Here is a 12,777-nt window from a genome sequence, read left to right as displayed (position 1 = left end):
ACTAACGTCAGCCAACTAAAATTCCGCGCGTGCACAGCGTAGCACGCACCCGGCACTATAGAACGTGCCTAATATTGCCAAGATCTGCCATTTCCTCTGTCAATCTACTGCTAAGGCTGCGACCATAGTAGGGGCGATGGCGTGAGCGATGTAGCTCGCGCCGAAAACAAAATGCATGAAGTCAATGGGCACGGCCATAGTTCACGTGAGAGACGGCGCTGCAGAAACTTCACGAGACAAATACATTTGTTTTTGCGGCGAAACAGCCGGGGTCACGTGCGCGGTTCAGCCAATGAGGGCGGACCGCTCACGTGACGTCATGGGCACGCCTTCATTGGCAAAACATACAGACCTCAGATCGCTTTAAGTACAGGTGACATCACGCGCTCGGTCGCAAGCGACTACTATGGACCTGGCCTAAAACTCGAATGCCTGCCCTTACCCTCTCCCGCCTGGGTTATTGTAACGTACGGCCTACAGGCCTCCCTGCCTCCCATCATGCTCCCCTGCAATCTATCTAAATTCGGCTGCTGGAATAATTTCACGCTCTCTCAGCACAGACTCTGCTCATCTCCTTAACTCCCTCTCCTGGCTTCCCACAAAGCTCAGATCCCCACAAAGCTCAGATCCCCACAGAGCTCAGATCCCCCACAGAGCTCAGATCCCCCACAGAGCTCAGATCCCCCACAGAGCTCAGATCCCCCACAGAGCTCAGATCCCCCACAGAGCTCAGATCCCCACAAAGCTCAGATCCCCACAGAGCTCAGATCCCCCACAGAGCTCAGATCCCCCACAGAGCTCAGATCCCCCACAGAGCTCAGATCCCCCACAGAGCTCAGATCCCCCACAGAGCTCAGATCCCCCACAGAGCTCAGATCCCCCACAGAGCTCAGATCCCCCACAGAGCTCAGATCCCCCACAGAGCTCAGATCCCCCACAGAGCTCAGATCCCCCACAGAGCTCAGATCCCCCACAGAGCTCAGATCCCCCACAGAGCTCAGATCCCCCACAGAGCTCAGATCCCCCACAGAGCTCAGATCCCCCACAGAGCTCAGATCCCCACAAAGCTCAGATCCCCACAAAGCTCAGATCCCCACAGAGCTCAGATCCCCACAGAGCTCAGATCCCCACAAAGCTCAGATCCCCCACAGAGCTCAGATCCCCCACAGAGCTCAGATCCCCCACAGAGCTCAGATCCCCCACAGAGCTCAGATCCCCCACAGAGCTCAGATCCCCCACAGAGCTCAGATCCCCCACAGAGCTCAGATCCCCCACAGAGCTCAGATCCCCCACAGAGCTCAGATCCCCACAAAGCTCAGATCCCCCACAGAGCTCAGATCCCCCACAGAGCTCAGATCCCCACAGAGCTCAGATCCCCACAAAGCTCAGATCCCCACAAAGCTCTCCTCCTACAGAACCTTTAAGGCGCTCCACTGATCTGCTCCTCCCTACAGATCAGCTCTGACCTCTCGCTGTGCCCCTGCTCGTCTCCTGCGCTCTACCCATAACCCTCTCCTCTCCACCTTCACTGCGCTCTCGCTCGCCTTAAACCTTTTTCTCACCTGTGGAACTCCCTCACCCTCCCCATACGCCGAGCACTTTCTCGCCCCGCCAGCCCAACCTTAACACTCACCTCTTACATTCCCTCACCTGCTGTCTCTCGGTCTCCCAACACTTAGGTCGCGCTTATAGTCCCGGTGACAGCGCGTCAAAACAAATGTATTGAATCCGTCGCGCGCGCTTATAGTAGGAGCGGCGCGACGGCTTGGTCGCGATCGCCGGAAGTCACAAATCAGAGCCATATTTAGCAAAGAAAAAGCATCGCGTTCACAAATAATTGTGAGTTTTTTCTTTTGATCAATTCAATGCCGTTTCCACTGGTTTTGCCCCCGATTGGCCGCTGGGAGAATGGAGCAAATAACCCACTAAAATGTGTCTCTGCTTTCAATAACTTCCTTTCTGGGGGACAAGGAAAGGGGCGTGGTGCTACCACGGAATGGTGCGACTGCTCCCCACTAAGCCACGTGCGCCCGGTCACACACAGGTGGGAGGGTTACCTGCATGCGCAGGTGGGAGGGTTACCTGCATGCGCAGGTGGGAGGGTTACCTGCATGCGCAGGTGGGAGGGTTACCTGCATGCGCAGGTGGGAGGGTTACCTGCATGCGCAGGTGGGAGGGTTACCTGCATGCGCAGGTGGGAGGGTTACCTGCATGCGCAGGTGGGAGGGTTACCTGCATGCGCAGGTGGGAGGGTTACCTGCATGCGCAGGTGGGAGGTTGTTACCTGCACGCGCAGGTGGGAGGAGGGAGGTTACCTGCACGCGCAGGTGGGAGGAGGGAGGTTACCTGCATGCGCAGGAGGTTGCTATGGAAGAGGTTCTCCGTCTCCTTCAGCCGGTTCAGCTCCTCGTTGGTGGGAGGCTTGTACAGCTCGGATTTGCTCAGCTTGACCGGTCTCGGGATGTCCTCGGCCTCCGACGCTCTTTTCGCTTTCGAGGCGGGCGGGTCGCCCGGCTGCCCCACGTGCTCGGAGATGACACCTCCCTCGTCATCGTCGTACTCCTGCAATTCATCACGAGATGAGGATTTAGCGAGAGCGGCCGCTCACTAAGCATACAGTGCGTACAAACGTCAGACGTAAACAAGCAAACCGTACCAATTACCCCGACCCTGCCTGGGAGGAAATGCGCCTTACAGGAAAGGGGGTGGAGGCAAGGAAACGCCTCCCAACAGAGGGGGTAGAAGCCAATTCAGTAAGGGAATCTAAAACTGCTTGGGATAAACATTATTCCAGCTAAATATGCAGCAAACGGTGTCTGAGGTTTTACAATACAGGGAAATGGGCAAAATAGGTTCACGTATCAATAGAAACACACACAGTCCCTGCAAGATCACACACACACACAGTGACACAGACACACACTGACACACAGTCCCTGCAAGATCACACACACACACTGTGACACTGACACACACTGACACACACTGTCCCTGCAAGATCACACACACACAGTGACACAGACACACACTGACACACAGTCCCTGCAAGATCACACACACACACAGTGACACAGACACACACTGACACACACTGTCCCTGCAAGATCACACACACACAGTGACACTGACACACACTGACACACACTGTCCCTGCAAGATCACACACACACAGTGACACTGACACAAACTGTCCCTGCAAGATCACACACACAGTGACACACAGTGACACACAGTGACACACAGTGACACACAGTGACACACAGTGACACACAGTGACACACAGTGACACACAGTGACACACAGTGACACACAGTGACACACAGTGACACACTGTCCCTGCAAGATCAGAACCCAAACCCACCACACCATATATACAGTATGTGTGATAACAAGGAATGTTACTGGGATCCCCTCTCGCAGGGCCACACACACACACACACACACACACGTGTGATAACAAGGAGTGTTACTGGGATCCCCTCTCTCACAGGGCCTCACACACACACACACACACACACACACACACACACACACACACGTGTGATAACAAGGAGTGTTACTGGGATCCGCTCTCGCAGGGCCACACACACACGTGTGATAACAAGGAGTGTTACTGGGATCCGCTCTCGCAGGGCCACACACACACACACACACACGTGTGATAACAAGGAGTGTTACTGGGATCTGCTCTCGCAGGGCCACACACTCACACACACACACACACACACACACACACACGTGTGATAACAAGGAGTGTTACTGGGATCCCCTCTCGAGGGCCACACACACACACACACACACACACACACATACACACACGTGTGATAACAAGGAGTGTTACTGGGATCCCCTCTCTCGCAGGGCCTCACACACACACACACACACACACGTGTGATAACAAGGAGTGTTACTGGGATACGCTCTCGCAGGGCCACACACATACACACACACACACACACGTGTGATAACAAGGAGTGTTACTGGGATCCGCTCTCGCAGGGCCACACACTCTCTCACACACACACACACACACACACACACACACACACACACACGTGTGATGACTAGGAGTGTTACTGGGATCCGCTCTCGCAGGGCCACACACATACACACACACACGTGTGATAACAAGGAGTGTTACTGGGATCCGCTCTCGCAGGGCCACACACTCTCTCTCTCACACACACACACACACACACACACACGTGTGATGACTAGGAGTGTTACTGGGATCCGCTCTCGCAGGGCCACACACATACACACACACACGTGTGATAACAAGGAGTGTTACTGGGATCCGCTCTCGCAGGGCCACACACTCTCTCTCACACACACACACACACACACACACACACACACACACACACACACACACACGTGTGATGACTAGGAGTGTTACTGGGATCCCCTCTCTCGCAGTGTGTGTGTGTGTGTGTGTGTGTGTGTGTGTGTGTGTGTGTGTGTGTGTGTGACTGGGATCCCCTCTCTCGCAGGGCCTCACACTATCTGCACACGTTCTCTTCACCTCCCTGATGGAGGAAGTCATTCATCACAAGACTTGCTATCTAAAGGTGGACTGGGTAGGCTTAAAACCAGGGCGGAGGGGTCACACACACCTCCAAACTGCTGTTCCCAGATAGTGTGGGGCTTGCAGAAGAGGGGGAACCTTGGCACGGTCACAGGCGCAACATGCTTTGGCCAAAGACGGGAACTAAATGACCCTCACTTATGAGAAGTAAGAAAGACACATATATAACTATATCACTTGTCATATTGGATGCACCACCGGGGCTTCTGGTCCTTTGCTATATGCACGAGGTCACACGCTCCGCACCCTCCCCTGTGACACAGATGGATAGGATAGATAGATACAGGGTTTGGGTTCTGAGCTTACAGGGGCTATGCATGGGCAGTGGATATTCAGAGTTGAGTGCAAATAGCCGCACGGCTATTCGCACTCAGTAGAACTTAACTGAGTGCGAATAGCCGAGCTGTTATGAACAGGTTTCTATGGAACTTAACTGAGTGCGAATAGCCAAGCTTTTATGAACAGGTTTCTATGCCTTTATTCACCAGAAAAAATTCAGAAAGTCTTATAGCTCAGTGGTTATGCAGCAGGCCATTAGCATAGTGGACCAGGGTTCGATTCCTGGCAGGGATGTTTATTTTTTCCATTTTATTTTCTACTGAGTGCGAATAGCCGTGCGGCTATTTGCACTCAGTAGAACTTAACTGAGTGCGAATAGCCGAGCTGTTATGAACAGGTTTCTATGCCTTTATTCACCAGGAAAAACTCAGAAAGTCTTATAGCTCAGTGGTTATACAGCAGAAACATGGTTAACCCATAAAACACCTGATGCAAATATCGCCATCCATGGATACGCCATTTTTAGGAGAGATAGGTCAAAGAGAGGAGGAGGGGTGTTATTTTATATTGCAGACAAATTACAATTTGGCAAAATCTGCCTCCCCTTTTCTAAGCCCATCTTGCTCCCTGGCATCTACCGCCCCCCTAAAGCCCCTCTACAATCCCTGACAGATATCACCCAATTTCTTGGCTACATTTCCTCTCTGAATGAGAAGAGTAAGCTGCTAGTTCTAGGGGATTTCAACTTCAATTGTCTTGACCCAAAAAACCACAAAATACAGATTCAACTCAAGTCACTTAACCTATCACAACTCCTTTCCCAACCCACACGGACAAACCTGAAATCACATAACCTTTCCTTGGTAGACTGGATTCTCTCCTCAAACCCCAGCAGAATCCAATCCTCTTCGCACTCAGTAGAAAATAAAATGGAAAAAATAAACATCCCTGCCAGGAATCGAACCCTGGTCCACTATGCTAATGGCCTGCTGCATAACCACTGAGCTATAAGACTTTCTGATTTTTCCTGGTGAATAAAGGCATAGAAACCTGTTCATAACAGCTTGGCTATTCGCACTCAGTTAAGTTCTACTGAGTGCGAATAGCCGTGCGGCTATTTGCACTCAACTGTGAATATCCACTGCCCTATGCATGTCTGTCCCTATACCACCCGCCTCCCATCACTAGCGCCCCTATACCACCAGCCTCCCATCACTAGCGCCCCTATACCACCAGCCTGCCATCACTAGCGCCCCTATATCACCAGCCTGCCATCACTAGCGCCCCTATACCACCAGCCTGCCTCCCATCACTAGCGCCCCTATACCACCAGCCTGCCTCCCATCACTAGCGCCCCTATACCACCAGCCTGCCTCCCATCACTAGCGCCCCTCTACCACCCGCCTGCCTCCCATCACTAGCGCCCCTATACCACCAGCCTGCCTCCCATCACTAGCGCCCCTACACCACCCGCCTGCCTCCCATCACTAGCGCCCCTACACCACCCGCCTGCCTCCCATCACTAGCGCCCCTATACCACCAGCCTGCCTCCCATCACTAGCGCCCCTATACCACCAGCCTCCCATCACTAGCGCCCCTATACCACCCGCCTCCCATCACTAGCGCCCCTATACCACCAGCCTGCCTCCCATCACTAGCGCCCCTACACCACCCGCCTGCCTCCCATCACTAGCGCCCCTATACCACCAGCCTGCCTCCCATCACTAGCGCCCCTCTACCACCCGCCTGCCTCCCATCACTAGCGCCCCTACACCACCCGCCTGCCTCCCATCACTAGCGCCCCTATACCACCAGCCTGCCTCCCATCACTAGCGCCCCTATACCACCAGCCTGCCTCCCATCACTAGCGCCCCTATACCACCCGCCTCCCATCACTAGCGCCCCTATACCACCAGCCTCCCATCACTAGCGCCCCTATACCACCAGCCTGCCATCACTAGCGCCCCTATACCACCCGCCTGCCAAAACTAGCGCCCCTATACCGCCTGCCCCGGTCCCGGTCCCGCCCCCATGTACCGGCACTGGCCCCGGTCCCCTCCCCGGTACCGTTATGGGCTCCGGTCCCTGGGCCTCGCGCTGCTGCTTCCTCTTCATCTTCGCACACGTGGGATCCAGAGAGTCCGTCTGCTGGAAGCCCCGCCCACCCTCTAATGCCTGATTGGACAACGCGAGGCGGCGCTTATCTGACGTCACCCGTTAGGGCTGACGCCTGCCAGGCACTAAGGGCAAAACCTCCACCCTTACCTGGACGCAAAGGGGAGGAGTCACGAAGCTTGAGCGGCCATGTTGCTTTAGGCACAGACCATAGCGATCACAAGAGACAGCTGACAGACAGAGAGTGACGCTTTGGCCAGCCATGTTTTTAAGGGTAACACCTTCTTACATACAAGCCCACATGGGATGGGAAGGATGTAATAGCATGATACAGTCAGTAGTGTTACTTTAGGTGCTCAGGGCTTTTAATAAAATGAAAGTATTTTAAGGAATTTTTAACTTAGTGCAATTTCCTCTGATAATTATCACAAAAACAAGCTATACCATCGAAAAAACATATGTAGCTTAGGCCGCTACTCTTCTGTTGGGCCCCCACAGCGAAAGTCCTGGTAAGTACAGGGTTAGATTCTCTCATGCAGGCCTAGCTTGTTGTTGCAGCCTGGATACACTGGCTGTATCCAGGGGCGGGCCTAGCAACAACCTGAGGGTGTCCGCCTGGGGTTGGATACTGGCTGGGTCATATGCAAAGGTATGATGCCTATCAGTATCAGACTTGCCCTGTTATGGGGGTAGGGTTACAAGCCCAACCCCTAGGGTATATACTGACACTCCCAGAAGTCTTAGTGTGCTCTTCACTCCCCCCGTGGAGTGGGCAACAGCTACCCTGTATCCCAGTAGGGGATACAGGCGGAGCCCCAGAAGGGAGCCTAGATGGGCCTCAAGCCTTAAGGTGACCGTCCAGGGAATGAGGACTGCTGTGAGTTCTGGGACCATGAATAAACATCCATTGTACCATCTAAGCTTCTGCGAATCACTGCCTTGTGATAAGAGAGGTGTCAGCGTGGACCATCCTGCAGACACAGGATCCTCGCTGACTGGAGGCGCTGCCAACAGAGAATAAGCACTCTGAAAGCCTGTCCTGATTCTCTCCACACCTCTGCAGAGCAACTCAGAGCCTCCTGGATTACCAACAGGTATGCACTGCGAAACATACAGATAGCGACCCAAATCTCACATCGGGTGGAGTAAAGGTGCTATGCATATAAGCTGCAAAACAGATGATGTAGTGTACTTATCAGAGTGCCCATTGGGGCCTCCGGTATGTCGATAAGACCTCTAGGCCTGTTAAGGTCAGGATTTTAGAGCATATGGGCAACATAAGGCAAAAGAATATCACGCATCATGTATTAAAACATTTCCTAATGAATCATCAGGCAGATCCAAAAGGGCTCATGTTCCCAGCCATGGAGCACGTTGTGCCACACAGGAGAGGGGGGGACAAGCTAAAAACTCTAGTCCCAAATGGACTGAATGTTGACATAGAGCTAGCCGTTACGTGTGCATTGGTTTAAATGATCTGTATTGATGTAAGCCTTGAATCTTAAAGGTGGTTACATTGTTATATAAAATAGCCTCTTTTCAGTACTATCTACACGACACCTACGGCGGGGTCCGGTGGTGGGGTCCTGACGGCGTCTCCCGGCCTTCTGCTGTCTAGTCGCCTTCAAAATCATGTTTTTCTCCTGCAGCACTATTCAAAATGGCCACGCAGCATTATATGACGCTGACGCTGTGACGTCACGACGTCCAATTTATATCGGCGCATAATTACTTCCTGTTTTTAACCCAGTTCTAGACGCAAATATGTGGGACTGCAATGGGGACACGTTTTGCCCCCAGTTACGCCAATATTTACATGGGTGCTTGGACGAAACGTTCTATTTGGGGTAATAATCCCTTTGCTAGTACAATTCACCCACCTCTACACAGGACGCTAGGAAGCTCCAACGCATGAAATTGCAAATTCCTATTGGCCCATGTGGCGTAGGGGATTTAAACCACCATTTTTTTTCCCCCGGAAGACCTAAATGCTATACATTCATTGGTAAGTATCTTTGGTACCGGGATGTACCTATGGCTGTCAGGTGGCTTCTCCAAAAATACTGAACACAATGGTGAAAGGTGCACCATGCTGTTTCCTCCTCTGCTTGTCTCCACCCCCCAGGGCTCCTGAAACCTCCTCCTGATTGGCTGCTGCTGGGTAATGCAGCCAATCAGGTTGGAGGAAGCAAGCCAGCCCCCTAGCAACTGCCCTGCACTCTCCCTGCTCGGGGAAATCCCGCTGCCCCCCAAGCCAGTCAGGTCACTATATCCAGAGAGCTAATACGGGACAAATACATGTCCAGTATTACCGCTATCTTTTTACTGGACCATGTCCAAATACAGGACAGTCCAGTTCAATACTGGACACCTGGACAACCCTATTACCTGGAGCTGAAACCAGCGCTGCTCTGCTCCGAGGGACTCCCTGGCTCCCATCCTGCTAAAAAAGGCAGAGGGTGATATTCTAGTATCTACGACTTTGTCCTTGTAAAACCCCACGGTTTGACATGGTCATAAATTGCAGATTAAAACTAGCCAAAAATCTGTATTCTGCGTTACAGATCACATCATGTAAACGCGTCCTTACAAAGTGTAAGGAATTCGGTTCTGCTTTTGCTATAGCCTTGCAGAACTGTGCCGTTTCTAGTTACTCCCTCTAGCAATCTATAAGCAACTGTGCTGGCTATCTCTGCTGCCCAAGCCAGTGCTTCATCATTGGAGTTCTCGCACGCCTCCCTCCTGTGATTCGCTCGCTGCCCTTTATATGCTGGGTTTTGGCAATGAGTCAGGGCCGAACATAACACTTTACTGGATGTTACTGTGTTCAGCCACAAGCCTCTTGGCTTGTTTCCTTTATGTACTAACCTTTCTAGTTTTCGTTATTAGTTCCAGAGTATCCCGAGGCCTGCTGTTACTCTCTATTTAGAGGCCTGTCTTCCCGTGTTCCCAGAGGCCTGCTGCTACTCTCCACGCAGAGGCCTGAGCTCATGTGTACCTGAGGTCTGCTGCTACACTCCACACAGAGACCTGTCTCGGACTCCTGTGCTGCAGCATTGGTTTGCCATCACTGGTCCCTGCAACCTGCTGCATACACCTCTTGCAGAGGCTGCTGTTTTCACCCCGTGCCCTGCTGCTCTTTCTCCTTCGCAGAGGCCTGCTTGAACTCCTGCGCTAAAGCATTCGTTCACCAGTGTTGCCTGGTGGTGTGGCCATTCCGGTCAGTCTTTTCTCTCCTAGACCGGCGCCATGGGCCGTGGACGCCACTCACGCAAACCTGCAGCGATTACGCTGAAGCAGGAGGACCTGCTTCATTTCCTGTTGCCGACTCCCTGCTTGGACTACGGCTACCCGGATATCTCCTCTCCCGACTCTGGCTTGTCCAACGACTACACTGTTCTCTCCAGTCCTGAACCCGGCCTGTTTGACTACGAACGTCGCACTCCGGACCAGTCTACGCGGTCTAAGGTCGATGATTTCATAACCCCACCTCAGCCCTACGGTCTGGCCCCGGTTTGTGACATGCTGCACTATTTCACAAGAAAAAATATAATAACTGCGCCAACCGTGATAAAATGGGTTCAAAGTTTCAGTCCCTCATAGAGTGTGATCCTGCTGCCAGAGTTTCTTCCAGAGGTGATTCACCAACCTCTGTATGTAGTCACAGAAAAGAAGGGGGGGTGGATCCTCCGGCGCGTAGTCTCACTCGTATTTCCAGGACACATGCAATATATTAACAGACAGAGGAACCGCAGTCCGGAATGGTTAAAGCACAATGATATAACGTGGGGAAATGTATAGGAAGCACACTTACATTGAAGCACCAAATTTCCAGCTTGGGGATAGTGGGTACTTCTTAGTGTTACCTCAGAAAAAGGGGGGGGGGAAAGGGAAACATAGTATAATACTGTTTATTAACAAAATTGATTAAAAAGAGATTGCAAACTCACAAGCGGCCATTCAAATTTGGCAGAGAGGAATTGTCTTCAGGCTCCCCCAAACGTCCTCCTAAGTGGTTGGGTGTCCGTGTGGAGTCTGTCCCAGTTGGTAAGATGGTAATGCAGGGATGTGGATGACAATCGGGTGGTCTCCCCAGACTTGTGCACAGCCTGGTTTCTCTCCCGTTCGTCACTCTCCTTGCTGCAGCTTCCGCACTATTTCACAGCCAGCCCTCCTCCCACGGGAAGGCTCCGCAGGGAACTTTGCAAACTGGAATAAAACAACAGGCTCCCACAAAGCACCGTGTGACCCCCACCCCTCATAGTGATCTAATGATAAGGGGAGGACGTTCAAATAATACTTTTAATAAAAAAACATCTATTGCGAACAGAATAATACAAAATATCCGACCAATGATGTTCCTTATACTACACACACAGGTCTCTGGTCTACAAGGGAGGGTCCGTCTTTGTGCCAAGGGTACTGCACCCTACGCTGGGTGGGCTTTCTCGTGTACAGCTGAAACGCGTTACCGCCAGCGCTCGGGTGTATAGCGACTTTACCACTGTTTCGGGCTCGGTGTAAGACTTACCTCTTCCTTCTGGCTTTTCCTGTCTACCAAAATAAGGGCATATCATTTAAATGCGTTTAACTGTAAAGTATTGTGATGCCCCCTTAAGTGGAGGCGTGTTTTTTTTTACACCAATAATAAATAAATGGTGAGGATGTATGAGTTGTATTTAGACTGCTTTACCGATCGCCACACACTTTCCCTTGCAATGTCAGGCACCGTCCACGAGGTGGCAGTGTTGAAACATTAGAGGCTGCTCATCATCTTTGGAAGTCTGGAGATCCGTGCAAAGACTTTTCACTTTTTTCCAGTATCGCTTCTTAAATTACTTTTAGTGAATTGGGAGTCTGGAAAATACACAATATGCTGCTTCACTTTAATGGGCTCACTTGTAAAAGATATACAAGGCACCAGGGGTTGGAAATATATATATGTATATTTTAATACAGTATAACAAATGAAATAAGTAGATTATTAATAAAAGATAATTGAATGTATGTATGTATATATATATCTTTATTTATATAGCGCTATCCAGGTACATAGAGCTTTACAATACACGTGACATAATACTATAACACAATGGGAATAAGCACTTAAGACATAAATTAATAGGAAAGGGAGTCCTGCCCCGAAGAGCTTACAATCGATGTATTAGACTCTGCTAAATGCATTAGCTTTGTGAGTGACAAACGTTAATCCTGCATCTTCACACCTCGCTGCAGTCTGTACAAACTTCCCAGACAAGCTTCGCCGCTGTTTCTGTCGGACTTTCCAAAAAGTTCCAAAGTCCTGTGAAAAAGATTGATTTCAATTCGGATGACAAAAGTGCTAGCGGAGCAGGCCCAAAGAGTAATTCACTGTTTTGAATTTTTTAAGTGGTGAAAAAGCAGCCCCGCTAGTTTTGTTTTTGTACAATTCGATCCAATTTAAAAAAAAAAGCAAAAGTAATAAAAATGATTGAAATGCATTGTCCAGTGACTTTGAGCATTAAAGCAGCAAAACTGGAAAAATCCTGGGTTTTTTTGTTTTTAAATAAATAAGTTTTGTGGTATTAGATAATACTGTCTGCATTTTTTTTAACTCCTAATGCAATTTTTAATGATTTTTTTTAATGATTTTTTTTAATGTACTGATCATTCTTTGCTTGCTGCAGCAACATTTTAGAAAGTCATATACACTTCATCTTTTAAAACTGGCTCTGACATGCACCTTGTTGAGCTCTTGCCTTTGTCAACAAAGTATCACAAACAGTTCTGTCACTGTTACTTATCAGCTGCAACAT

The 12,777-nt window shown here is 50.6% G+C and overlaps 1 protein-coding gene across 2 annotated transcripts in view; it reads right to left on the bottom strand.

The window, feature by feature from the left end:
- NOL6 (nucleolar protein 6) overlaps nt 1-7,022 on the bottom strand; it is a 104,135-nt gene extending 97,113 nt beyond the window's left edge. The window contains exons 1-2 of one of the 2 annotated variants that reach the window (XM_075583282.1): nt 6,935-7,022; nt 2,347-2,562 (exon numbers count right to left, since the gene is read on the bottom strand). In XM_075583282.1, the coding sequence (XP_075439397.1) occupies nt 2,347-2,562; nt 6,935-6,982 (264 nt within the window). In that variant the 5' untranslated portion in view covers nt 6,983-7,022. Of the gene's footprint in view, nt 1-2,346; nt 2,563-6,904 lie in introns of both variants that reach the window. The other variant, XM_075583222.1, reaches the window with a different exon arrangement.
- Nucleotides 7,023-12,777: the final 5,755 nt, after the last annotated feature.

This window comes from Ascaphus truei, chromosome 1 (genome assembly GCF_040206685.1).
Source record: "Ascaphus truei isolate aAscTru1 chromosome 1, aAscTru1.hap1, whole genome shotgun sequence".
NCBI lineage: Eukaryota > Metazoa > Chordata > Amphibia > Anura > Ascaphidae > Ascaphus > Ascaphus truei.
This window is presented reverse-complemented; position numbering and strand designations above follow the sequence as displayed.